The 26,259-nt window shown below is 37.5% G+C and overlaps 1 protein-coding gene across 4 annotated transcripts in view; it reads left to right on the forward strand.

Moving 5' to 3' along the window:
* Nucleotides 1-26,259, forward strand: part of SS18 (SS18 subunit of BAF chromatin remodeling complex) — a 71,505-nt gene that overhangs the window by 10,744 nt on the left and 34,502 nt on the right. For all 4 annotated transcript variants that reach the window (XM_066246535.1, XM_066246536.1, XM_066246538.1 and 1 more), the window contains one exon: nucleotides 1,466-1,550. In XM_066246535.1, the coding sequence (XP_066102632.1) occupies nucleotides 1,466-1,550 (85 nt within the window). The remainder of the gene's footprint in view (nucleotides 1-1,465; nucleotides 1,551-26,259) is intronic.

Here is a 26,259-nt window from a genome sequence, read left to right on the forward strand (position 1 = left end):
AGTCTCACTCAGTCCCCTCTGCACCCTCCAGTTTTGGCTGCCTCCCCTGCAACCACGTGGCCACTCTGCCTTGCAACAATGTGGTCTCTCCCCAAGATGGCCTCCTAGCTCCTCCTTTTTAAACCCCACCCATCACCCCTCCTCCAGCACACAGTAGCATAACCAAGCCCCTTCCCAAGTAGGAAGGGTAATTAATATTATCACATGGGCAACGCCATCTTTAATAAAGTGAGCATAAAAATTACAATTTACAAACTTATTTGCTCAACACTGAATAAAGTTTGACTTATTTTCATGATTATTTTAATTTTTCCACTGATTTGAGAGAGAGAAAGGAAGGGAGAGAGAGAGAAAAGCATCAACTCATTGTTTTACCTAGTTGCTTCATTCAGTTGTGTACTCATTGATCGCTTCCTGTATGTGCCAGGACCAAGTGGCAGACTTGTGACTTTTAGTTTCAGGGATTGATGCTTCATCTACTGAGCCACTTGGCCAGGGTCTTATTTTCATTATTTTAATTTGTATATAATGTTTGTTGGTAAACAAAATTCTAAAACAGCTTAACAATTTGATGCAGGATTTAAATTTGTATTTTGTGTTTATAAGCACTAATAATTGGATGATTACTAATTTTAATCTGGTATCATATGAGTTAATTATTAAAATTATGAAGAGAAGTTTAGCAAAGCTAATTCATAAGCAAGATCACTATAAATGTGTTTAATCATTTTGCGCCAGTAATGAGAATCTACTTTATTTTTTAAAGTTAATCCTTAATGGTGTTGGTGTGCTATTATTTCCTCCATCTCTGTGCTTTAGCGTATTTTGTAAGTGTATAAGTAATTGGAAACACCTGTTTACTGTCCTAATAGATGAGAAGTATAAACACAGCAGGCATAAATTGTTGGTCACTGCTGCAAGGGTGCGACATGGTTCCCACCTCCTTTCTGCATTTTAGCAGAGCATATTGATGTTCTTGGGATTGAGGTTTTTGGTAGCATGAAAATGGCAAAGGGAAGGTAATAGCATACTAGTTTCAGTGAATTTCTTCTTTCTAGACCTCTTTTTAAAAAGTATATGTACTATATATGGAGTCAGGACATATCTCATTTTCATCACTTTACTATGCTCTGCAGTCTTCTACAAATTATTAACCTTTCTGTATCTGCTTCCTCATCTATAAAATGGAGAAAATAAGAACTTCATAGTGTTGGTTTGAGGATTAAATGAGATGTGTATCAAACTAACTATAACACTATCTAGCACATGGTAACACCTCTGAGTTTATTATCTTTGAATGTATTTAGTGGAATTCTTTTGCAGAGGAACTAAGAAAATGAAATGCTGTTGATGTTCAGGTAACATAAATCTCTTATTAAACTTGGAAAATGATTATAGTGCTGTTTGCATTTAAGCAGATAGGAAGAAAATGACTTTAATATTGATATTTGTTTTTTTTTAATAGGTATCAACAGATGTTGCATACAAACTTGGTCTACCTTGCTACAATAGCAGATTCTAATCAAAATATGCAGTCTCTTTTACCAGCAGTAAGTACCTTTTAAAATAGTGTGAAGTAGACAATCTTTATAGTTATATATGGTGTAACATAATTTGTTTATTAATTTAGAAATTTTTTTAGTAAATCCTGATCCCCTCTGAGAACATGAAGCTGTTTACCCTCTATGATCTAATATATTGCCTTCATCTTTAATTTGAATTCATTCAGTTAGAATTGATTTCCTCCCTGAAGAAGTAATATCCATTCCATCCATTCACTGACATACCTATCTCTCTGCCTATTTAGTCATTTATTTTAATCTGTAATTGCACAAATAACTTATGAATATATCTGTAGTATTTCAAAGCAAATCTGAGATACCTTACAAATTTACCTAAATACTTCATTCAGTATACATCTGTATCAGATAAGGACTATTATTTCACCCAACAAATTTAACCAGAATTTCTTTTTTTTTTTTTTTACAGAGACAGAAAGAGTTAGAGAGAGGGAGAGATAGGGACAGACAGACGGGAACGGAGAGAGATGAGAAGCATCAATCATCAGTTTTTCGTTGTGACACCTTAGTTGTTCATTGATTGCTTTCTCATATGTGCCTTGACCGTGGGGCTACAGCAGACTGAGCAACCCCTTGCTCGAGCCAGCGACCTTGGGCTCAAGCTGGTGAGCTTTTTGCTCAAACCAGATAAGCCCGCGCTCAAGCTGGTGACCTTGGAGTCTCGAACCTGGATCCTCCACATCCCAGTCCAATACTATCCACTGTGCCACCGCCTGGTCAGGCTAACCAAAATTTCTTAATGTCTTTTGATACCCAGACTGTTTTCAATTTTCACCAGTTATCTTAAAAAAAAAAAAGTTTTAATGATTATTCCCCACGGAATCCGAAATCCACATGTTGAGTTGGTTGATTGATATGTCTTAAGTCTCTTTCAATCTGTATCAGTTTATCTTTTCTATTCTTCATTTATTTGTTGAAGAAACTGGGTCATAACATTTTGTAGAATTTCTCACATTCTGGATTTGGCTGATTTTATCCTCATGGTTCATTAACATGTCCTAGTCATCTCATCCTTTATTTCCTATAAGCTAGTGAATAGAGGCTTTATGAATTAGGTTTAGTTTTGTATTTCATTGGTGATGTTGTGTGTTGCCTATTTTAACACATCAGGAGGAACCTGTTTCGTTGTTCCATTTTTAGTAGAAAATCTAAACTTACAAATCTTTGTATTTTTATTGTGCTTAAATCCATTGCAGTCATTCTTTGATACTCAAGTTATCTCGTCTTTGGGCAGTGGGAGCGTCTTCATTTGGCTCCTGTGTCCTGAGGCGATTCCAGTTTTCTTGTGGAGCTTCTTCGTTGTCATGATTTGAGGGAGATATCAGGTTGATTATATTTTTTGTCCCGGAACTGTTTTGCCCAAGCTATTCTTCTTCCAAGCAGTTTTTTTTTCAGTGGGAATTGATACTTAGAGACCACAATTTGTATGTTTGGAACATTTATTGTTATTGGGTTTTAACGGTTTCTTAGGTGTTTTTAGTGGACAGAACTAGTATAAACATTATTTAGAAAAAGAAATAAAGCATTGGATTAGTGATATTTCCCCTTCAGGGAGGGTTTTTTAATTATCTTTGCTTTTATTTATTAGTATTTCTTTTGTCTTACTCTAAAATTTTGGTACCTTAATGACACTATGGTTGTTTATTTGCTGTATAGTACTATATATAAAACATAATATCAATATGACCCTACCTAGTTTATCACTAAAATAAGATGCTTCTCCTTAAATATATCCTACTGAGGATATAGAATTACTAAATTTTTTTTTTAATCTGAAATAATTCTTTATGTGATTATTGACGTGAAGTTGGTTACTGGCTAAGTAGAATTCATTTGTTTTCATATGGATAGTTCTCTGTCCCAGCATTATCTATTGAAAAAACAAAAGTACCTTTTTTTTGTTGTGTCTCCTGTATCATAGCAGGTGTGTTTATATATGTCTGTGTCGGATCTTTCTATTCTGTTTCATTGGTCTGATTTTTATAAATTCCACTACTTTGTCACACTTATCTAATAAATCTTTTTTTTTTTTTTTTTTTAAACTATTTTTTTAAGATTTTATTTATTCATTATAGAGAGGAGAGAGGAGAGAGAGAGAGAGAGAGAGAGAGAGAGAGAGAGAAGGGGGGAGGAGCAGGAAGCATCAACTCCCATATGTGCCTTGACCAGGCAAGCCCAGGGTTTTGAACCGGCAACCTCAGCGTCTCCAGGTTGACGCTTTATCCACTGCGCCACCACAGGTCAGGCTATCTAATAAATCTTAATGTATATTAGAGAAGTTCTGTACTTTTTTTTATTTTATAGAATAACTTGGCTAATGGTGCTTTGCGTTTTCTTTTACACTTAAATTTCATTATGTACAATGTAGTCCTGTTGTGATTTTCTTTTCTTTTTCTTACTTTTTTCTTTTTTTACATGTTTACTGATTTTAGAGAGGAAGGGAGAAAGAATGAAGGGAACATCAATCTGTTTCTGTATGTGCCTTGACTGTGGATCGAACTGGGAACCTCTGTGCTTTGGGACTATGCTCTAACCAACTGACCTGTCCAGCCAGGCCAACCCTGTTGTGAGTTTCATTGAGATTACTTTGACTGTAAGTCAGTTTGGGGAAAATTGATATTTTTACAATAGTGAGTCTTTGGACCCTGGCCCATTGGCTCAGTAGCTGGAGTGTTGGCCTGGTGTATGGATGTTCTGAGTTCGATTTCTGCTCAGGGCACACAGGAGAAGCTACCATCTGTTTATCTTCCCTTTTGCCTTCTGCAGCCAGTGGTTTTATTGGTTTGAGTGTCAAGCTGGACACTGAGAATAGCTCGTTGGTCCCAGCATCAGCCTGAAGTGCTAAAAGTAGCTTTTCAGGCTGATGGGATGGGTGTTGCTGGGTGGATCCTGGTCGGGGTGCATGTGGGAGTTTGTCTCCCTGTCTCCTCTCACTTAAAACAAACAAAAACATTATTGACTCTTTGAAATCATGATCCTTGTCTATGTTTTCATTTAGATAGTCCTTTAATACCCACCAATGAACTTTTATGATCTTTCCCCGCAGAGGATTTGTGCATCTCTCATTGGACTTATTGTTAGGTACTTCATATTTTTTGAGGCAATTAAATGTAGTCTTTGTGTTTTAAATTTTATCTTCTGTGATTGCTGTTTACATGGAAATGCAGTTGATTTTGAATTTCACAAATCTTTTTCAACTCTTATTTCTGTTAACCTTTCTGTACATACTTTCAGTTTTCTGTGTTCACGAACGTATAGTTTGTGAATAATTGGTTTTGTTTCTTTCTTGCCAATACTACACCTTTTATTTCTTTCTCTTGCCTTACTTCTCTGGCTAGGACCTCCAGTACATTCCTGAGTAGAAGTGGTGATATCTTGTTGCTGGTGACAAAGGGAAAGCTTTCACTGTTTGACCATAAAGTTTGTTGTTTGTTATAGTTTTGTAGATAACCTTTTATGAGATTAAGGTAGTTCCCTTTCGTTTCTGTTAAGAGTTTATATGTTGAATGAATGTTAAATTTTATTAAATACTTTTATTACATCTAATGAAATAAGTTTTTCTTTAATCTGTTAATATGGTGAACTACATTAATTTACTTTGAAAATCAATTTTGCATTTTTTTTCTGTGACAGAGACAGAAAGTGGGACAGACAGACAGAAAGGGAGAGAGATGAGAAGCATCAGTTCTTCGTTGTAGTACCTTAGTTGTTCATTGATTGCTTTTTCATATGTGCCTCGACCGGGGCGGGGGAAGGGCTGCAGCAGAGCGAGTGACCCCTTGCTCAAGCTAGCGACCTTGGGTTCAAGCTGGTGAGCCTTGCTCAAACCAGATGAGTCCGCACTCAAACCTTGGGGTTCGAAACCTTGGGGTTTCAAACCTGGGTCCTCCGCGTCCCAGTTCAACGCTCTATTCACTGTGCCACCGACTGGTCAAGCAATTTTGCATTCTTGTAATTAATTAATATACTTTTTTATGGACCGTTTGATATTAGTCTTTTTTTTTTTTTCATGGTCTTTTAAAAAATTTGCTGTATTCAGATTAAGATTTAAAATTTTGTTTTCTTTTTTTTTCTGTGACAGAGACAGAAAGACAGAGAGAGGGACAGACAGGCAGGAAGGGAGAGAGATGAGAAGCATCAATTCTTTGTTGCAGCTCGGTAAGGCCAGGAGCCGCCATCGTGGCCATTCACATGCAGGTTCCCATTGGATTCGGGCAGACGGTAAAGAAATAGCAGAGTCGGAGGATGGTGGGCCATCCTATTTATTGGTGTCTCACCAAGACAGGCAAACCACAAAAGAAGACAAAGGAAAAGCAGAAAACCAGCTTTTCCCATGAAAGGCAAGGGATCAGGGAAGCCCCTGCAATCATGATAGCAGGAACTGTGTGAGCCAGCTCCTGGTCTGTCCCACTTTATAGTGTAGAAAACCAAAAACCCTTAATCCAATATACATACAAGGAAGTCTCCGATACAAAGTCACTTATCCGAGGCATAATTGGATTCCTCATGAGAGTGCACCACCCAGATCATACAATCAGTCAAGGGTGTGGGGAAAAGCCCAGTCTTAAAACCAAACCCCAGGCTACAACGACCCTGTCCCCCACACCCAACACAAACCACAAGGGAGCAAACACATATATCATATTTACAAACTCATTTGACCAACAAGCTCATTAGTCTCCTTAGTTGTTCATTGATTGCTTTCTCATACGTGCCTTGACTCGGGGTGTCTGCAGCAGAGCGAGTGACCCCTTGCTCAAGTCAGTGACGTTGGGCTTTAAGCCAGCGACCATGGGGTTATGTTTATGATCCCACGTTCAAGCCAGCGACCATGCACTCAAGCTGGTGAGCCTCTGCTCGAGCCGGATGAGCCCGTGCTCAAGCCAGCGACCTTGGGGTTTCGAACCTGAGTCATCTGCATCCTAGTCCGATACTCTGTCAACTGTGCCACCACCTACTCAGGCTCAGTTTGTTAAGATTTTGATCAAGATTTTAATGTTTTTGTTCATTAATGTAATTGACCTTTAATTTGTTTTTTCTTATAAAGCCTTTGGTCCTTTTTTTTTTTTTTTTTTTTTACACAGAGAGAGGGATAGATAGGGATAGACAGAAAGGAATGAAGAGAGATGAGAAGCATCAATCATCAGTTTTTTGTTGCGACACCTTAGTTGTTCATTGATTGCTTTCTCATATGTGCCTTGACTGTGGGCCTTCAGCAGACCGAGTAACCGCTTGCTTGAGCCAGCAACCTTGGGTCCAAGCTGGTGAGCTTTTTTTGCTCAAGGCAGATGAGCTGGCGCTCAAGCTGGCGACCTCGAGGTCTCGAACCTGGGTCCTCGGCATCCCAGTCAGATGCTCTATCCACTGTGCCACCACCTGGTCAGACACCTTTAGTCTTTATTATGAGGTTATTCTAACTTCATAAAAGGAGCTGGAATAGTTTCCTACATTTTCTTAATCTGGAGGAATTTGCCTAGTAGAGCTGCTATTTCTTAAATGTTTGATATAATTCTTCAGAGAAGCTAACTGGATCTGCAGTTTTCTTTGTGAGAAGGCTTTTGCTTAATTTCTTTAATTTTTATAGGATGACTGGCATATTTCTGTGTTTTATGAGTTGCCTTTTATTGTAAATGTGCTTTTTCAGTACCATATTTCCCCATATATAAGATGCTCCCATGTATAAGACACACCTTAATTTTGGGGTCTGAAATTTGGAAAAAAATGTGTTACGTAAAGTTATTGAACTCAGGTTTTATTCATCATAAAATTCATACAACTCCACATCACTATCAAAACTCCCATCCAATTAGCTTGTCCTTATCTGTGTTTGATGATGAATCACAGTCTTCTACAGTGAGCGCAAAAACGTGTGAAAAAGCTGTAAATGCAAGTAAAAAAACTACAGCCTTTGTATAAGTAAGATGTACCGTTTTTAAACCCCAAATTTTTGGGGAAAATGTGGGTCTTATACATGGGGAAATAAAGTATTTTTCTAAATTTTCTAATTTGTTGGCATAAATTCATGAAATCCCATTTTTCTAATGTTCTCAGAATATATGGTGATTTTTTTCTTATTAGTGTAGCTTATTTGTGCCTTCTCTTTTAAAATATTTTTTGGCCTGATCTGGTTGTGGCACAGTGGATAGAGTGTTGGCCTGGGTCACTGTGGACCCAGGTTGAAAATCCCAAGATTGCCAGCTTGAGTGTGGGCTCACCAGTTTGAGCATGGGATTATAGATATAACCCCATGGTCACTGGCTTGAGCCAAAAGGTCACTGGCTTGAAGCTCAAGGTTGCTGGCTTGAGCCCAGGGTTGTTAGCTTAAGCAAGGGGTTACTGGCTCAGCTAGAGCCCCCCAGTGAAGGCACATATGAGCAAGCAATCAATGAGCAACGAGTTGATGCTTCTCATCTCTCTGTCTCTTCTGGTCTTTTCTCTCTCAGGCAAACTAGCCTGGCTAGTTTGCTCAGCGGTAGAGCATCAGCCTAGCTTGTCGAAATCCCGGGTTTGATTCCTGGTCTTGGCACACTGGAGAAGCAACTGTCTGCTTTTCCACCCTTCTGCTTCCCCCTTCTCTTTTTCTCTTTCTTCCCTTCCCACAGCTCTGGCTTGATTGGTTAGAGTGCTTTGGCCCAGAGCACTGAGGATGGCTCTGTGAAGTCTCCACCTCAGGTGCTAAAAATATCTCTGTTGGAAGCATGTCTCCAGATGGGCAGGGTACTGGCCGCAGATGGGTCGCTGGGTCGATCCCAGTCAAGGCACATGCGGGAGTTTGTCTGTCTCCCCTCCTCTCTCCTGGGAAAAGAAGAAAAAAAATAAAAATAAATTTTTTTGGAGCACTTTGGCCAGGTGTTTATCACTTATTTTTTCAAATCTTTTCAAAGAATCTATTTTGATTTTGATCTTTCTCTGTTGCAACATTTCTTAGACTTTGTTTTCAGAATCGCTTTACATTTAAAAATTGAGGATTTCAAATAACTTTATGTAGGCTATATATAGAGATATTTGTGCATTTTTTTCAGCTTTTAAATTAAAACAAAATATTTCAAATGAACAATAATAAACTCATTGCATGTTAATATAAAATTTTTTTAAGAAAAATAGCTATATATTTGAGAACAAATTTAGTGAGATATGAATGACATTTTTTAGTATTTTTGCAAATTTCCTTTAAATGTTTAGCTTAATAGAAAAAAAGCTTTATTTTCAGGTTTACTTCTGGATTTAAACTAGCACAGTATGGTTTGGTTGAAGTAGAATAAAATTTGGTTTCACACAGATACAGACTTGGAAAGGGAAGCATATTTTAATAGCTTCTGAAAAATAATCTTCATATTGTTTTGGATAAGTTTTGTTATTACAGCAGACCTCAGCAAGTTTTGTGTTTTCTTTTAAAGGTTAGTTGCAGTATGAAATCTGAAATCAGTACATTTTTCTTACTCTACATTAAAGTTCATTGGTCTGTCTTGCATTTTGGATGCATCTTTTGCTCATGCATACTTTTGTAACCTCATGCATTGATTATTCAGAAAATACAAGTTCACTGAATTATTCATGAGAGGAGGGGAGATAGACTTCCTCATGTGCCCTGACTGGGATTGATCTGTACACCTCCCCCATCTGGGGCCGATGTTCTGCCCACCCAGGGCCATGCTCCACTGAGCTATCCTGCCAGGGGTCCAGCCCTGGGTCCATGGGCTTGAACCAGTTGAGCTGGGGGAGGGGAAGAGAAAAAGTAGGGAGGGGGGAAGGATGGAGAAGCAGGTGATTGCTCTGTGCCCTGACCAAGAGTCGAACCTAGGACATCCACATGCTGGGCTCTACCACTGAGCCAACCTGCCAGGGCCAGGTTATGTTCATTTTGGAGAAAATATCTGCCAAGTTCCCAAGCCTGGATGAGTAAATGATTCTTTCAAGTAAAAATGATGTTCCATGAAAATACCTGGATCAGCAAGCAACTCAGTCGGTGTGCTTTTATCTTACTTTGATTTGGAACAAGATTTTCTCATTTGTCACACAGAATATTTAATTGACATAGAGCATTTAGTAAATAATTTTACTGTTTGTCAAGGACATGCTTAAATCAAAATGATTTTTTCTTTTTTTTAACTGCTAGTTTGTGGCAGTAAAGAATAGTGTTTTACAGTGGAGTTTGGTGCCTTGACTCATGCTAAGGCTTCAGCAATTATACCCACTTTTTTGTTTTTGTACTATCATTGTAGTATAAAAGGCAAATATCAATTTCATATTTTTATGGAAATAATTTTGACCTAGGATCCCCTAAAAGACTTTTGAGAACCACACACTGTAAACCATTACTCTTTTTTGTATTTTTGGTTATGATTAATTTCTGATTTTTGTTATTTCATTTCACTTTCTTCTGGTATATTCTGTTCTTTTTCTGAATTTTGAGATGAATGCCTGCTTTATCAATTTACATTTTTTGTACTATTACATATATTTAAGGGCAGAAAATTTTCTCTATTCATAGTTCTGATATGTGGTATATTTATATGGTTTCAAATGTTTTCTAATTTCCATTGTTATTTTTTCTTTATACATGGATTGATAAATATATTTCATTTTCAAACATGGAAATGTGGTCATTTCCTTTTCTTAATGATTTCTGGCTTCATTGTCCTGTGGTTAGATAACATTTTGCATGATTTTAGTTCTTTGGAAATCTTTTGAAATTTGTTTCATGGTGCAGCATATGGTCAGTTTTTACAATGTTATGTGTATACTTAGAAGGAATGTATATTTAGCCTATGAGTGCAGAGTCTTTATGTTTATTAGGTAAAGTGTGGTGATTTTTTTGATTTTGATTTTTAACCTTTTAAATGTTTTGTTCTGTTGGTTATTGAGAGATGTATGTTAAAATGCTCAAGTGTAATTGTGAATTGAGTTTTTCCTTGTAACTCAAGTTTTTGCTTAATTTATTTTGAGGCACTGTTAGTAGATGCATATATATTTTAAAATGTTAGCACTTTCTGTTTCTTTGTAACATTTGTCATTATGAAGTATCCCTTTTTATTTTTAATATGCTTTTTGTCCCTTTGTTTACTTATCTGATACCAGTGTAGCCTTATCAGCTTTCTTTAATGTTTTGCATGGTATATCCACCTTTTCTTTCCTTGTGTTAGAGTTTGTGTTGTGAACAGCATGTAGATTTAAAAAAAAATGCAGTCTAGCAATCTTGTTCTTTTCTTGGAACATTAAATCCATTTATACTGAATGTCATCACTTATATAATCTGAGTTAAACCTACCATCATACAATGTACTGTTTGTCTCATTTGTCATATGTTCCTTTTAGTCTTTATATAATAATTACCGGTAATTACTTTTTTTTTCTTTGCAAGTGTGGAGATTATATACATATAATTATATACTTACTATTCTTTTAGTAGTTACTGTACAGTTTACAATATGCATCCCCAGACAATTCAAGGACCTTCAAATACTTTATTTTCATTTTTTCTCTTCAGTGACATATCTGTTGTCATATATTTTAAATCTCTATGTTTACTCACAAGCGATTGTTATTACTGTCTTTTTTTGAAGTTAGTATTAATTAGAGTTATCTTTGTTAACCATTTTTGATGTTTTTTATTCCTCCCTTTGTTTACAACTTTTTTCTCAGAGCATAATTTTTTTTTCTTTCTTTTTTTTTTTTAATAAATTTTTATTAATGGTAATGGGATGACATTAATAAATCAGGGTACATATATTCAAAGAAAACATGTCTAGGTTATTTTGTCATTAAATTATGTTGCGTACCCCTCGCCCAAAGTCAGATTGTCCTCCGCCACCCTCTATCTAGTTCTCTGTGCCCCTCCCCCTCCCTCTAACTCTCTCCCTCCCATGTCCTCCCTCCCCCCACCCCTGGTAACCACCACACTCTTGTCCATGTCTCTTAGTCTCATTTTTATGTTCCACCAATGTATGGAATCATGTAGTTCTAGTTTTTTTCTGATTTACTTATTTCACTCCTAATAATGTTATCAAGATCCCACCATTTTGCTGTAAATGATCTGATGTCATCATTTCTTATGGCTGAGTAGTATTCCATAGTGTATATGTGCCACATCTTCTTTATCCAGTCTTCTATTGAAGGGCTTTTTGGTTGTTTCCATGTCTTGGCCACTGTGAACAGTGCTGCAATGAACATGGGGCTACGTGTGTCTTCACGTATCAATGTTTCTGAGGTTTTGGGGTATATACCCAGTAGAGGGATTGCTGGGTCATAAGGTAGTTCTATTTGCAGTTTTTTGAGGAACCACCATACTTTCCTCCATAATGGTTGTACTACTTTACAGTCCCACCAACAGTGAATGAGGGTTCCTTTTTCTCCACAGCCTCTCCAACATTTGCTATTACCCGTCTTGTTGATAATAGCTAATCTAACAGGGGTGAGGTGGTATCTCATTGTAGTTTTGATTTGCATTTCTCTAATAACTAATGAAGCTGAGCATCTTTTCATGTATCTGTTGGCCATTTGTATCTCTTCCTGGGAGAAGTGTCAGAGCATAATTTTTGACCCTATTACGAACATACATATATATATATTTTTTTTTTGTATTTTTCTGAAGCTAGAAACGGCGAGAGACAGACAGACTCCCGCATGCGCCCAACCAGTATCCACCCGGCACGCCCACCAGGGGGCGATGCTCTGCCCCTCTGGGGCGTCGCTCTGCCGCGACCAGAGCCACTCTAGCGCCTGGGGCAGAGGCCAAGGAGCCATCCCCAGCGCCTGGGCCATCTTTGCTCCAATGGAGCCTTGGCTGCGGGAGGGGAAGAGAGAGACAGAGAGGAAGGAGGGAGGGGGGTGGAGAAGCAAATGGGCGCTTCTCTTATGTGCCCTGGCCGGGAATCGAACCCGGGTCCCCCGCACGCCAGGCCGACGCTCTACTGCTGAGCCAACCGGCCAGGGCCGTACGAACTTATTTTAATATTTCCTTTTAGTACTGGTTTGCTAGTGACAGATTACATTCAGGTTTGTTTGTTGTCTTTTTTTTTTTCTTTCTCTTTTTCTCTTTTGTTGATTTAAAAATACCTTTATTTCATCATCACTCTTAAGTTTTTTTAAGTGTGTTTTTGCCAAGGGCAGATTCTAGGTTGGCCTGCCATTACATTAAATTTGTCATTCTATTTTTTGATTTGTATCTATTAAACATTTAATTGTCAATGTAAATGTTACTATTTTGAAGGTAATCTATTTTCTTTTTTTTTTCTTTTTTCTTTTTTTTTTTGTACTTTTCTGAAGCTGGAAACGGGGAGGCAGTCAGACTCCCGCATGCGCCTGACCGGGATCTACCTGGCACGCCCACCAGGGGGCGATGCTCTGCCCATCCAGGGCGTCGCTCTGTTGCGACCAGAGCCACTCTAGCGCCTGGGGCAGAGGCAAAGGAGCCATCCCCAGCGCCCGGGCCATCTTTTGCTCCAGTGGAGCTTCGGCTGCGGGAGGGGAAGAGAGAGACAGAGAGAAAGGAGAGGGGGAGGGGTGGAGAAGCAGATGGGCGCCTCTCCTGTGTGCCCTGGCCGGGAATCGAACCCGGGACTTCCACAGGCCAGGTCAACGCTCTTCCACTGAGCCAACCGGCCAGGGCCAAGGTAATCTATTTTCTTTGTGTAAAAGATTTTTTACTTTGTCTAGAGTTTTCTGTAGTTTTACTATGATATCTCTAGGTATGTGATTTTTTGTTTTTTAAACTAACCTGTTTGGTTGAGATTTACCCTGTTTGTTGAGATTTCTGAAATCTGTGGATTGATGCCTTTCATCAGTTTTGGGAAATCTCATTTGTCTTTCTAGACTGGCTAACATACCCACAGCAGGGGTACCCCAAGTTTGGGCCTGCCTCTCTGGAACTTTTTTCTTCTCCGGAATCTTGGACTGATCATTTTTTGTTACTTTGCTCTTTCATATCTTTAAACATATTTTAAAAATATCCAGCATTTTTTATTGTCCTGTTGGGTGAGTTGTTGGAATGTCCTAGTTTGCCATTATCTTTGGTGATTTCTTTAAGTATTAGAACTGAATTCTGTTTTTCTATCTACAGAAATGAATTCTCAGATATGACAATTTCCTTGCAGATAGAATAAACACTTGCAGAATAACTAGTATGCATTGGGTCCTTTTACAGTACTTTATATTAATCTCATTCTCTGGTTGAAGAAACTCAGTCTCAGGTTATTTAACATGCCTAGGGATTCATAGTTGGTAAGCAGTAGCATGGGCTTTGAACCTACGTCTTAGGGAAAGTAGTTTGTGTATTATGCTATCAAGTTATGTTGCTGTTAGGATGGAATTGAAATAAAAGCCTTGTGTATCTGGGTAGGATTTAGCTAAGTCTTCACAGAATGTGAATCTAAAATTTATAAGCTGCAGTGTCTTGATTATTTTATTGCATTGTTATGGAAATGAATGCCTTAGTATTTTTTTAAAATCTTGTTTAGCATTATTTCTGTATTTAGGTATTAAATTAAAAAAGTTAAGTGAATGAGTCTGCTTATAGCTAGGGACTAAACTATAGATTTAAGTAGCAGTTGTAACTCAGTAATTCTTAATCTTTCTTTCTGTTCTAGCACATCTTTGAGACATGACACACTCTCAACATGTTCTCATCATGGCAGGGATGGTCAAGTCAGGGCACAAGGGAAGAGAGGGGGACATTTCCTTTTAACATGTGTTATCAGAATTTGTGGTTTGTGAAGGGGTGTGGTTCACAAGATTTCCTCAGGTAATTCTGTATTCCTTCCCCATTCCTTGTACCCAACCAGTTGGGATTTTCTAATTTATTATACTGTGCAAACTGTGGATTTTGTCAGTTTGTCTGGAATTGAAATACAGTGGCACCTTGAGATACGAGCAGACTAACATACGAAAATTTTAAGATACGAGCTGTGACTCAGTCCATATTTTTGTTCGAGATCTGAGCGAAATTCCGAAATACGAGTCTGATTCAGGAAGCTGCCGCTAGTTGGCGTATTGGTGCATGGGTCCAGTATCGGCAGCACAACACCAGCATCTCATTCTTTCTCACGTGTTACCCGCAGAATCAAGTCAAATCTCGTGCACTGTACTCGTTCTTGCATCATTATGGCATTTTTTACTAATATTTTTGTGTGCTATCATGGGGCCAAAGAAAGCGAGTATAAAGGACAGTGGTGAGAAGAAGAAGAGAATGATGTCGACAGAAGTAAAGCAAGAAATAATAGAAAAACATGAGCGTGGTGTACGAGTGATTGAACTGGCAAGGCTGTACGACCGCAATACATCTACAATTTGTACCATCCTTAAACAAAAGGATGCCATCAAAAGCGCAAATCCAGCGAAAGGAACTACAGTTCTTTTCCAATTAAAAACAAATATCCATGAAGAAATGGAGAAGCTTCTGCTGGTGTGGGTGAAAGAGAAAGAGCTGGCAGGAGATACAGTGACAGAGACTGTAGTATGCGAAAAGGCATATATTATTTACTGGGGCTTGACGAAGAAAGAACCATCAACCTCAAAAGAGGCAGCAGAAGATACATTTAAGGCAAGTCACAGCTGGTTTGAAAATTTCAAGAAGAGATCGGGCATCTACTCGGTGGTGAGGCATGGTGAAGCTGCGAGTGCTGACGTTAAGGCAGCTAAGGAGTACGTCGTACATTTTGCTGCGCTTATCGCAAAGGAAGGCTACATCCCCCACCAAGTGTTCAACTGTGACGAAACAGGATTGTTTTGGAAAAAAATGCCTCAGAGGACTTTCATCACCGCCGAGGAGAAGAAGCTGCCAGGCCATAAACTCATGAAGGACCATCTGACCCTTGCATTGTGTGCAAATGCTAGTGGTGATGGTAAAGGAAAGCCACTGCTAGTATATCATTCCGAAAATCCTAGAGCAGGGGTCCCCAAACTACGGCCCGCGGGCCGCATGCGGCCCCCTGAGGCCATTTATCCGGCCCCCACCGCACTTCCGGAAGGGGCACCTCTTTCATTGGTGGTTGGTAAGAGGAGCATAGTTCCCATTGAAATACTGGTCAGTTTGTTGATTTAAATTTACTTGTTCTTTATTTTAAATATTGTATTTGTTCTCATTTTGTTTTTTTACTTTAAAATAAGATATGTGCAGTGTGCATAGGGATTTGTTCATAGTTTTTTTTATAGTCCGGCCCTCCAACGGTCTGAGGGACAGTGAACTGGCCCCCTGTGTAAAAAGTTTGGGGACCCCTATCATAGAGCTTTTGAGATTCACAAGATTCTTAAAGAAAAACTGCAGGGTATGTGGCGCACCAATGCTAGGGCATGGGTTACGCGGCAGTTTTTTTATTGAATGGGTAAATCTCGTTTTTGGTCCTGCAGTGAAGAAATATCTTCAAGAAAATAAAACTTCCTATGAAAGCATTACTAATCCTTGAAAATGCTCCAGCCCACCCACCTGGTCTTGAAGATGACATTCTCGATGAGTTCAAATTTGTGAAAGTCCTCTACCTCCCACCCAACACGACTTCAATCTCGCAATGTATGTATGGATCAGCAAGTTATTTCCAACCTTAAAAAGCTTTACACAAAGCACTTGTTTTGCCACAGCTTTGAGGTGACTGAGAATACAATTCTAACCCTTAGAGAGTTTTGGAAAGATCACTACAACATCGTGATATGTTGATGCATTATTGACTTGGCATGGCAAGAGGTTACCAGAAGAACCTTGAACTCGGCATGGAAAAAGTTATGGCCTGATGTTGCAGACAGGGACTTTGAAAGATTCAAACCAGAGACTGAGACTGAGGTAGAAGCGTTGGAGGAGATTGTGTCCCTCGGAAAGTCAGTGGGTCTGGAGGTGGATGAGGGTGATGTAAAAGAGCTTGTCAAGGAACATGAGGAGGAACTCTCTCAACTGAGGAGTTGTAGGAGCTACAGATGATGCAACATGCAGAGCTTCTGCAAGAGATTAGTAGTGAAGAGGAGGTAGAGTCGGAGGAAGTGATTTCTACAAGTGAAATTAAAGACATGCTGGCAACATGGGAGAAGCTTTCAAGTTTCATTGGAAAGAAACACCCAGAAAAAGTTTCAACTGGTCATGCTTCAGCACTTTTTATTGACACTTGTTTGTCATGTAACATTTGAAAAGGCAGGCAAAAGCAAACCTCTTTGGATAGATTTTTATTCATAAGTCCTACAAGTGAAAGTGCCCAAAGTGCTGCCAAAAAGGCAAAAGCAGGTGATTATTAAATAAAAATACGAAATGTTAAGCTTAGGTTAAGTTTTTAGTTAAGAAAGTGCATTTTTTGCATTTAAATTTTTGTGGTTTTATTTTAAGTAAAGAAAGTACAGTTTTAGTTTTGTTTAAAGTAAAGAAAATGCAGTTTTAGTTTACATGTCTACAGTGCCTGCATCCCTTCCTCCCTCCCTCTTCCTCCGCCATTCACCTCTGTTAGCCGCACTCATCTGTCTCCAAGGTAAGAATACAGTACTAAATAACACTTTTTAAAAATTTCATGGATTTTGTTAAGCATTGGTAAAGTATACATGTGTGTTTCTTAATTAAAAAAAACATGTCTTTTTCATAATTTAGGATGGTTTGGGGATGTTTCACAGGGCTGGAACGGATTCAATCTGTTTTAGTTATTTTAAATGGGAGAAATTTGTTTGATGTACGAGTTGACTGACTTACGAGCTCGGTTACAGAATGAATTAAACTTGTATCTCAAGGTACCACTGTATTACCTCTACAAAATGTGGTAGTGTCTGAAAGCTGTAAGCATACAGCTTCTCAAATGTTTCTTATTTTCCTTAGATTATATGAAGAAAACAAAAATGTTTGATTAGATCATTTATCTTGAAATTTAGTTACTCGTTTTCTTGCCCTTTCTCAGAAAGTTTTTAATTCTAGAGATGCCATTGTAAAATTGATCTTACCATAGAAATTCATTATGTTAGAGCAAATAAAATCTCTAATTCAAAATTTACTTTTTCATTCTCACCTGTTTAAGGTATAAACTCTTAATGAAGTTTCTGCATGTTTATTACAGAATTTTAATTTTTCCTATAGACCAAATAGGACAGTAAAAATTATTACCATTTAGATTCGGGTAAAGTATTATATTATTTTACTGTCACCTAATTAAGAACTATTATAAAGGGAAGAGACATGTCATTACAAATTTTTGCCATTAGTTCACTCATTGACCATGGAATCACCGTTTTACATTTTATTTAACTAATGAATATAAATACTGACACTTGTATATTTTGAAATAAAATTTTTACCTCTTAATACTGGTTAAAGTTTAATTTAAAATAGTGGTCAAGATTTCATTTTAAAAGATGGGTATTTTGAAGGTCAGTTGCTTTGGAGGCCGAATTAACAAAGGAGGAGGAAGGGTTTTAGAAAGAATAGAAAGAAATGTATCCTCACTGGACAGGGATCGAAAGAGCATTGAACCAACAAAGAAAAGTGACCCTAGAGAGGGGAATATTTAGCTAGAAGGAAAGCAGTGGGTTGGAGGTAAAATAGAAGTTGAGAATTTGGGAAAACTAGAATAACAGAGTACCTAAAGGAATATAACCCGTCTGACAATAGGGGGAATGTACTAGTTACTAACTGTAATTTGAGACATTTTGACCTTTGAAACGAACTCTGTGTATGGGCTTTTTTAGGAGGTGGGGGGCAGGGGGATGAGAAGCATCAACTTGTAGGTAGTTGTGGCACTCTAGTTGTCTGTTGATTGCTTTCAGATGTGCCTTTGCGAGGTGGGGGCACTGAAGCTTAGCCAATGACCACGGGATCATTTTGATGATGCCGTACCCTGCACTTAAGCTGGATGAGCCGGCACTCAAGCCAAAAACTTAGGGTTTCTAACCTTGGGACCTCAGCGTCCCAGGTCGATGCTTCTATCCACTATGCCACCACCTGGGCAGGCTGTTCATTTCTTTTTGTTTACTAACTTTTATCATACATGAAGTTGGAGGCACCATTGGTTTAGGAAAGAATTATGAGCAGCTTAAATCCCAAAAAGTTTACATTTGTTAACTTAATTTTTCTTTTTGAAAAACTTGGGGAGAAAATAGTCTTGCTATTGTGGTAGTTTATTTTAAGGCATACAGTTTGGAAATATAGTAATAAAACAATTAAAAATTTTACAACTGGAAAGAACATAGTTAACCACATAGTCTAGCTTCTCTACCTTGGCTACATACACATTTTAAAAGCTTTGCAAATGATTCTACCGTGCAGTTAGGAATTAAGGACTATATATTTTCATGCTTTTTAAATGGAATATTCAGTGATGTTTTGAGGATATGCAAAACTTCAGGATAAATTTATTTCTATTCCTGTAGTATCAACTTCATCTAATGTTGCATAACACGAACTATTTTTACAATATGAGAAAGATAATACTAATTCTGTAATGTTATGAAGATTAAATAAAAGAAGTTATGTAATCCAGCATATAGGAGGAGGTACCCAGTAATTTTGTGTGTGTGTGAGAGAGAGAGACAGACAGACAGACAGACAGATAGGGACAGACAGATAGGAAGAGAGATGAGAAGCATCAGTTCTTCATTGCGGTACCTTAGTTGTTCATTGATTGCTTTCTCATATGTGCCTTGACCAGGGGCTACTTGCTCAAGACCGATTGATCCCTTGCTCAGGAAGCGACCTTGGGCTTAAGCTGGTGAGCCTTGCTTAAACCAGATGTGCCCACACTCAAGCCGGGTCCTCGGGGTTTTGAACATGGGTCCTCTGTGTCCCAGTTCGACGCTCTATCAACTGTGCCACCACCTGGTCAGGCTCAGTAAATATTGATGATGATGAAGAAGAAGGTAGTATATAATTGGAAAGAGAAGTCAGATTCTGGAGTATATGAAGCAAGACTTATGGGATTTAGTTAACTGAATATCTATGAAGGGTAAGTTTAAAGACTTGACTGACAGTAATGCCATTCACTAAGACTGAGTGTGTAAGCATGTCTCTTAATTTTAAAAGAAGGCTGAAAGCTGGTTGGAATTGCTTATTTGGCTTTCACGTAATTTATGTTTTTAAAAATCCTTAATTTAACGAGATATAATTATTAATTAATTTATTTTTTATTCATTGAGAGAAGGGGAGGCAGAGACAGACTCCTGCATGTGCTCTGACTGGGCTCTACCTGGCAGACCCACTAGGAGGCATTGCTCTGCCCATCTGGGACATTGTTCCAGCAACCCAGCTCTTCTTAGCACCTGAGGCAGAGGCCATGGAACTTTCCTTAGTGCTAAGGACCAACTTGCTCCAATGGAGTTATGGCTGCAACAGGAAAGACAGCGAGAGAGAGAGAGAGAGAGAGAGAGAGAGAGAGAGAGAGAGGTGAGAGGTGGAGAACCAGATGGGCGCCTTTCCTGTGTGCCCTGACCAATAATTGAACCTGGGACATCTACACACTGGGCCAGTGCTCTACCACTGATTCAACTGGCCAGGGCTGAATTTAAATTTGTCAAAAATAATTTTTGTTTAGTTGATGCCCTGCACAGAGAATTGAAGTCTGCACTATTGATAAACATTGATTATAGTAAGTTTTGTATTTGATATTTTCATTTTCTAACTTGCATTATTTTTGGTGATGCCACCTACACTTGATGTTCTGAGAAACCTTTGGGCAGCACTTGATTAGCCTTTCATTATACAAGCTTCAGTAAAAAAAAGATAGCAGATTAGTCTTCAGGTTTAGTGACCTGGCTGGCAGAGCATCTGGTGACTAAATTTGGAACGGTAGAATTCACTGGTTACAGTGATTGAACCGAAGTTTGGAACATCTTAAAGATTAGCAGAATACATTACATTTATAAATTTTTATTTCACTTATAGTTTTTTTCATTTATACATTTTAACTTGATTTTTAGCATAGGTAATACTTAGATATAATTAGAACATCAAAAACTATAAAAATGTCATTGAAAAGCTTATTGCCATCTCTATCTTCTACCTGCTTTTATACAAATAAAAGTGTACATACAGGGCAAACGTAGGTTTATACTTGTGAGTATGAGAAATAGTTTATCCTTATATAGTAATTGTTGTATTACTTATTTGTATTACGAATGTAAACTTTTACCCTATATATACAGTGGGCAAAATTAGGTTTACAGTTGTGGGTACACAAAAGTTCATTCTTGTATTATTTATTAATTAATATATTATTTTCCCTATGAATAACCATAAACCTACTTCTGTCCCACTCTGTAGTATAAATTAAAGTATCAGTTACTTATTTGATCTTGAGGTGAGGAAGGCTTTCTTGAGAAAATGTAGACATCTGAAGATGATGTTTTTTTAAAAAAATGTATTATAAAATCTATATACCTATAAGTTTTATAAATGAAATTAATGAGAACACAACAGGCGGTCTAATACATGCTATTTTAGAATACTGTATATATAAATACATTTGAAACAAAAGTGATTTAGTTCTGCTAATTGTTAGGGAAAGTTTCACAAAGAGGTAACCATGTATTTTGTTGGGAATTGATTTATGGGGGCGCAGTTCTGTTGATTAACATATTAGTAGCATTTTGCCAGCATTGTTGCCTATCTTGTTTTTTCAGAATCCTATAAAAAAGTCATGTTATTTGCTGGAAAGTATATATAAAATTCAGAAGTCTGAGTCCAGATATATAAAGATTGGATACATCTTACTGTGAGGAATATATGATAAATGTTAGTATGTGCATTTGTATTTATGTGTGTGAGTATGTTGATTTTTTTTTTTTTAAGAACTGTATTAAATTAGTGAAAATAGCTTCCTAATGTACTAGGGAACCTAAAGGTTGTACCTTTGTCATAAATTCACACTAATGTATGTAGCTCACATATTCAAGGAGCAAACTTTCTTTGCTGTTTAGCAAAAAAAAAAAGAACCTAAATGTTGGAAATTAAGTAATTCATTCTTATTTGCATAGAGTTCAAGACAAAAACTTTTTGCACAAGTCTATTGTTTTAAGCATTGTTTATATTAGGAAAAAACAGACTAGGAATAAGTGTCAGTTTTGAGAGTGGGTAAAAAATTACATTTATACAGTAGAATCCCACACTTTTGAATGAGGTTGAACTATATACTGATAAAGAATAATGCTTACAGTAGAATAAAAGAAATCTCAATAATGTAATCCTACTTTCAAAAACTAAATGCATATATACACATTTTATAAAAATTTCTGAAAGTATGCATATGAAGTTTTTATTAGTGCTTTTCATTTTCAGATTTTTTACAGTGATTATGCATTACTTTGGTTAATTTAGCCAGATTGATATAGATGTAAAAATAATATAAAAATACATTCAAGATCAAACCAATATATCTTCCTGTATTTAACAGATGATATTACTACAAACTTAAAGGTTAGAGTCTATTTATCCCATGTTTCAGGAGTGGACTAGTTTTATTTTATTTTATTTTTCAAAGTATATTCAGAGAATTCTCCTGGTCTGGGAAGAAGGCATTTATTTTTTTATTCTTTAAGATTATATGGATCTGGAATGACTCTTTAGTGATTAACATCACTGTAGATTTCAGAGCTCTGAGGTAGTGTTAATGTTGGACTTGTCATGGTGGCAGTGTTTGCTGTTTTATAAAGGAAAGATTGGATTTAATGGGGAGCTTATTACTAAAACTGGGGAGAGTATTTTTAGTAGGTGAATTATTTTGAGTTCTAATTTCTTAGGAAATTTGGAGAATCATCATGCTGTGAAAACAAGTGGTAAAAATTTTTAGTTATGAAAGTTCAGGTTGTCAGGTTTTATATACTGAATTCTGTATTAGCTATTTTTAAAGAATTGCAAAAATACATGCCACTTGATGAAATTATAAAACAAGGAAATCAGTTGGTAAGTTCAAGGCTACCTGAAATTTCTTGTGGGAATGTGTGAGGAAGCAAAGGGATCCTTCTAGATGGTGTCAGATATATATAGAACTCAGTTTTGGGAGACTGGCTTAAGACAAGGATGTAAGGCAAATATGATACCTGATGGAACTTTTGCAGCTATTCTTGGTTGGCTGATGAAGGATCTTCGTCTGTGGGTATAGTGGTCATTTCTTTATCAACTTCTGATAGTATAATATATATCTCTCTCTTTTGAATAATTTTGTTTTTAGTTTATTTTTATGTGTCATTTTAGTGCCTCCTTGTGGGGAACTTTATTAATGACAGCTACATTAATGATAGTTTTACAGAAAGATTATTAAACTAAAAATTGTACTTCGCAATGATATTTTTATATTTTAAAGAAACATTGAAGATAATTTTATTGTCAGAATTATTTTTAGTTTTACAGTAAATCATTAAACTTGAGAGTCCATTCATTTATTTACTAAATATTAAGTAGCTACTGTGTGACAGGCTGTAGCTAGGTACTTTTTGAACTTTCAGTGAACAAAATAGACAAATATTCCTGCTCCTTTTTGTTTTATATTCTAGCAGGCAAGGCAGGCATAATAAATAATTACGTTATATAGCTTGTTAGAAGATGTTAAGAGCTATGGGAAAGGAAACAATAGAGCAAGAAGAGGTGTTTTGGGAATGCTAGAAGTAGAGAATGGAATTTGCAGCATGAAATAGAGTAGTGAGGGCAGATCTCAGTGAGAAGGTGACGTTTGGGCAAAGACTTGAGGGGAAGAGTGAGGGAGAAGAAACAGGCAGTGGAAGGGTGCCTGCCTGTTCAGGAACATGAAGGTTTGTGACTGGGACGTGTGAAGGTGAGGAAGGAGTATGGACAGCTCCCATCCTCGAGGCTTTTTTTTCTTTCTTTTTTTAAAATCTTTTAAGGACTTTGGTTTTTACTCTTAAGTTGAGAGCTTTTGGAGGATTTTGGACAGAAGCATGAATTAATATATTTTAACGAGCTTATCCTGATTACTGTGTGAAGAATTTTCTGTTAGAGGAGCATGGGTGGAATAGGGAGTCCCTCTAGTTGGCAGGCTGTTGCAGTAATCAACATGAGAGATGTTTTGATGAATTCCCTTTACATCTTTTTTTTGTGTGTGTAACAGAGAGAGGGACAAATGGAGACAGCCAGGAAGAGAGATGAGAAGCATCAATTCTTTGTTGCAGCACCTTAGTTGTTCAGTGTTTGCTTTCTCATGGGCCTTGACCAGGGGGCTCCAGCAGACTGAGTGACCAAGCCAGCGATCTTGGGTCCAAGCTGGTGAGCCTTGCTCAAACCAGATGAGCCCGCGCTCAAGCTGGTGACCTCGGGGTTTTGAGCCTGAGTCTGCATCCCAGTCCGACTCTCAGTTCACTGCGCCACCGCCTGGTCAGGCAAATTCCCTTTACTTATAATGAGTCCTCTGAGCTTTTGTTTGAGACTATTATTTCATATTTGTGTTTGGAGGATATTGTCTCATAGTGTCCAACTTTAGGTTGGTTGAATATTTTCTTTAAAAATGTCACATTATATTGTTTCTGATAAAAAAATTTTCATCTTATTGCTGTTACCTTAAAAAATAATGTATATTATTTTCCCTGGGTACTTTTAAGATTTTTCTCTTTGACTTTGACTTTTAGGACTTTGATGTTTCTAGATATGATTTTCTTTATATTATGCTGAATATGTAGAGCTTTGTACACTTGCTAGAAAGTCACATCTTGTTAGCCTTGGAAAATTTTATATTAGTATTTTTCAAATACTATATTATGAATGTTTAATTTGCTCTTCTTTGCTTTTATAACTTCAGCTAGATATGTATTAGACCTTTTCACTATGTTTTACATGTCTTTACATTTTTGGGGAGGTTTTTTTTTTGTATTTTTCTCTCAATTATCTCTTGGCATGTCATATTTTTTATACATTTTTTTCTATTCACCAATTCTCTCTTTTGCTCTTTTAAACTAAACTACCAAGTTCTTAATTTCAGGGATGACATTTTTCAGTTCTGGAATTTCCATTTGACTGAAGAATTTTAGGACTTGGGTGAAATTCTCTATCTGTCCTGTGTTATTTTCTTGGATCTATCAACCATAGTTATTTTAAAGTCTCTTAGATAACTCCAAAATGTGAATGGCCTGTGCATCTTTTCTATTTTTTATTTCTGTTTGTTGTCAGTTTACTCTTTTTTAAATTGAGATGAAATTCACATAACATGAAATTCACCATTTTAACCTTTTAAAGTATACAATTCACTGGTTTTTGATATATTCATAATTCTGTGCAACTGTCATCACTATCTAAGAATCCAAAACATTTTCATCACTCCAGACTGGGTTGACAGTCAATCGTAATGCCCCCTCAGTGCATCCCCCAGCAATGAATCATCAACTTATTTTTTGTCTCTCTGGATTTTCATATTCCTGGCCATTTTATATAAACAGAATTATTTAATGTGTGGCCTTTGAGTTCAACTTCTTTGTTTTTAAGGTTCATCTATGTTGTGGTATGTATCAGTACTTCATTTTGTGGCTGAATAATATTTCATTGTATGAATTTAATTTTTTTTATATAATTTTATTTATTTTTTACAGAGACAGAGTGAGTCAGAGAGAGGGATAGACAGGGACAGACAGACAGGAACAGAGAGAGATGAGAAGCATCAATCATTAGTTTTTCATTGCAGGTTGTGACACCTTAGTTGTTCATTGATTGCTTTCTCATATGTGCCTTGACCGTGGGCCTTCAGCAGACCGAATGACCCCTTGCTTGAGCCAGCGACCTTGGGTTCAAGCTGGTGGACTTTTGCTCAAACCAGATGAGCCTGTGCTCAAGCTGGCGACCTTGGGGTCTCGAACCTGGGTCCTCTGCATCCCAGTCCGACGCTCTATCCACTGCGCCTCTGCCTGGTCAGGCTCATTGTGTGAATTTATACGCCACATTATCCATCATCAGTTGATGGACATTTGGGTTTTTTAGCTATTTTGAAAAATGCTGCTATGGGCCCTGGCAAGTTGGCTCAGCGGTAGAGCGTCGACCCGGCGTGTGGAAGTCCCGGTTTTGATTCCTGGTCAGGGCGCAAAGGAGAAACGCCCATCTGCTTCTCCACCCTTTCCCCTCTCCTTTCTCTCTATTTCTCTCTTACCCTACCTCAGGCAAGGCTCCATTGAAGCAAAGTTGGCTCAGGTGCTGAGGACAGCTCCATGGCCTCTGCCTCAGGCACTATAGAATGGCTCTGGACGCAACAGAGCAGCGCCCCCTGGTGGGCATGCCTCGTGGATCCCGGTCGGGCACATGCGGGAGTCCGTCTGCCAGCCTCCCTGTACTTTGTCCCAGTCGGACGCTCTCTCCACTGCACTACCGCCTGGTCAGGCAACTCTTTAATTTTTTTTTTTGAGGAACTGCCAAATTGTTTTTCATGGTGGCTGTACCCTTTTACAATCCGTACAGCATTTATGAGAGTTTCATTTTCTCTGCATTCTTGCTAATACTTGTTACTTCCTATAGTATTTTTTATTGTTATAACTGTCCTAATTGGTGTTGGCTATTCATTCTTGTTTTTTAGAATACTTTGTAATTTTTAACTGAATGCCAGACATTATGAATGAACAATTCTAGTGACTTGACTTGTTTTTTTCCTCCAAAGAGTTAAGTTTTACTATGGTAGGTGAAGTGCTAGGGTCACCCTGAGCCTTTTGAGGATTGATTATAAAATTTTTATGGTTGATCTATTTCAATTTTTACCTTAATCTATGGAGAGACTTTAATGAAGTCTCAATAGAGAGCTTCAGTTGTTTA

The sequence above is a fragment of the Saccopteryx bilineata genome, chromosome 11, assembly GCF_036850765.1.
Source record: "Saccopteryx bilineata isolate mSacBil1 chromosome 11, mSacBil1_pri_phased_curated, whole genome shotgun sequence".
Taxonomy (NCBI): Eukaryota; Metazoa; Chordata; class Mammalia; order Chiroptera; family Emballonuridae; genus Saccopteryx; species Saccopteryx bilineata.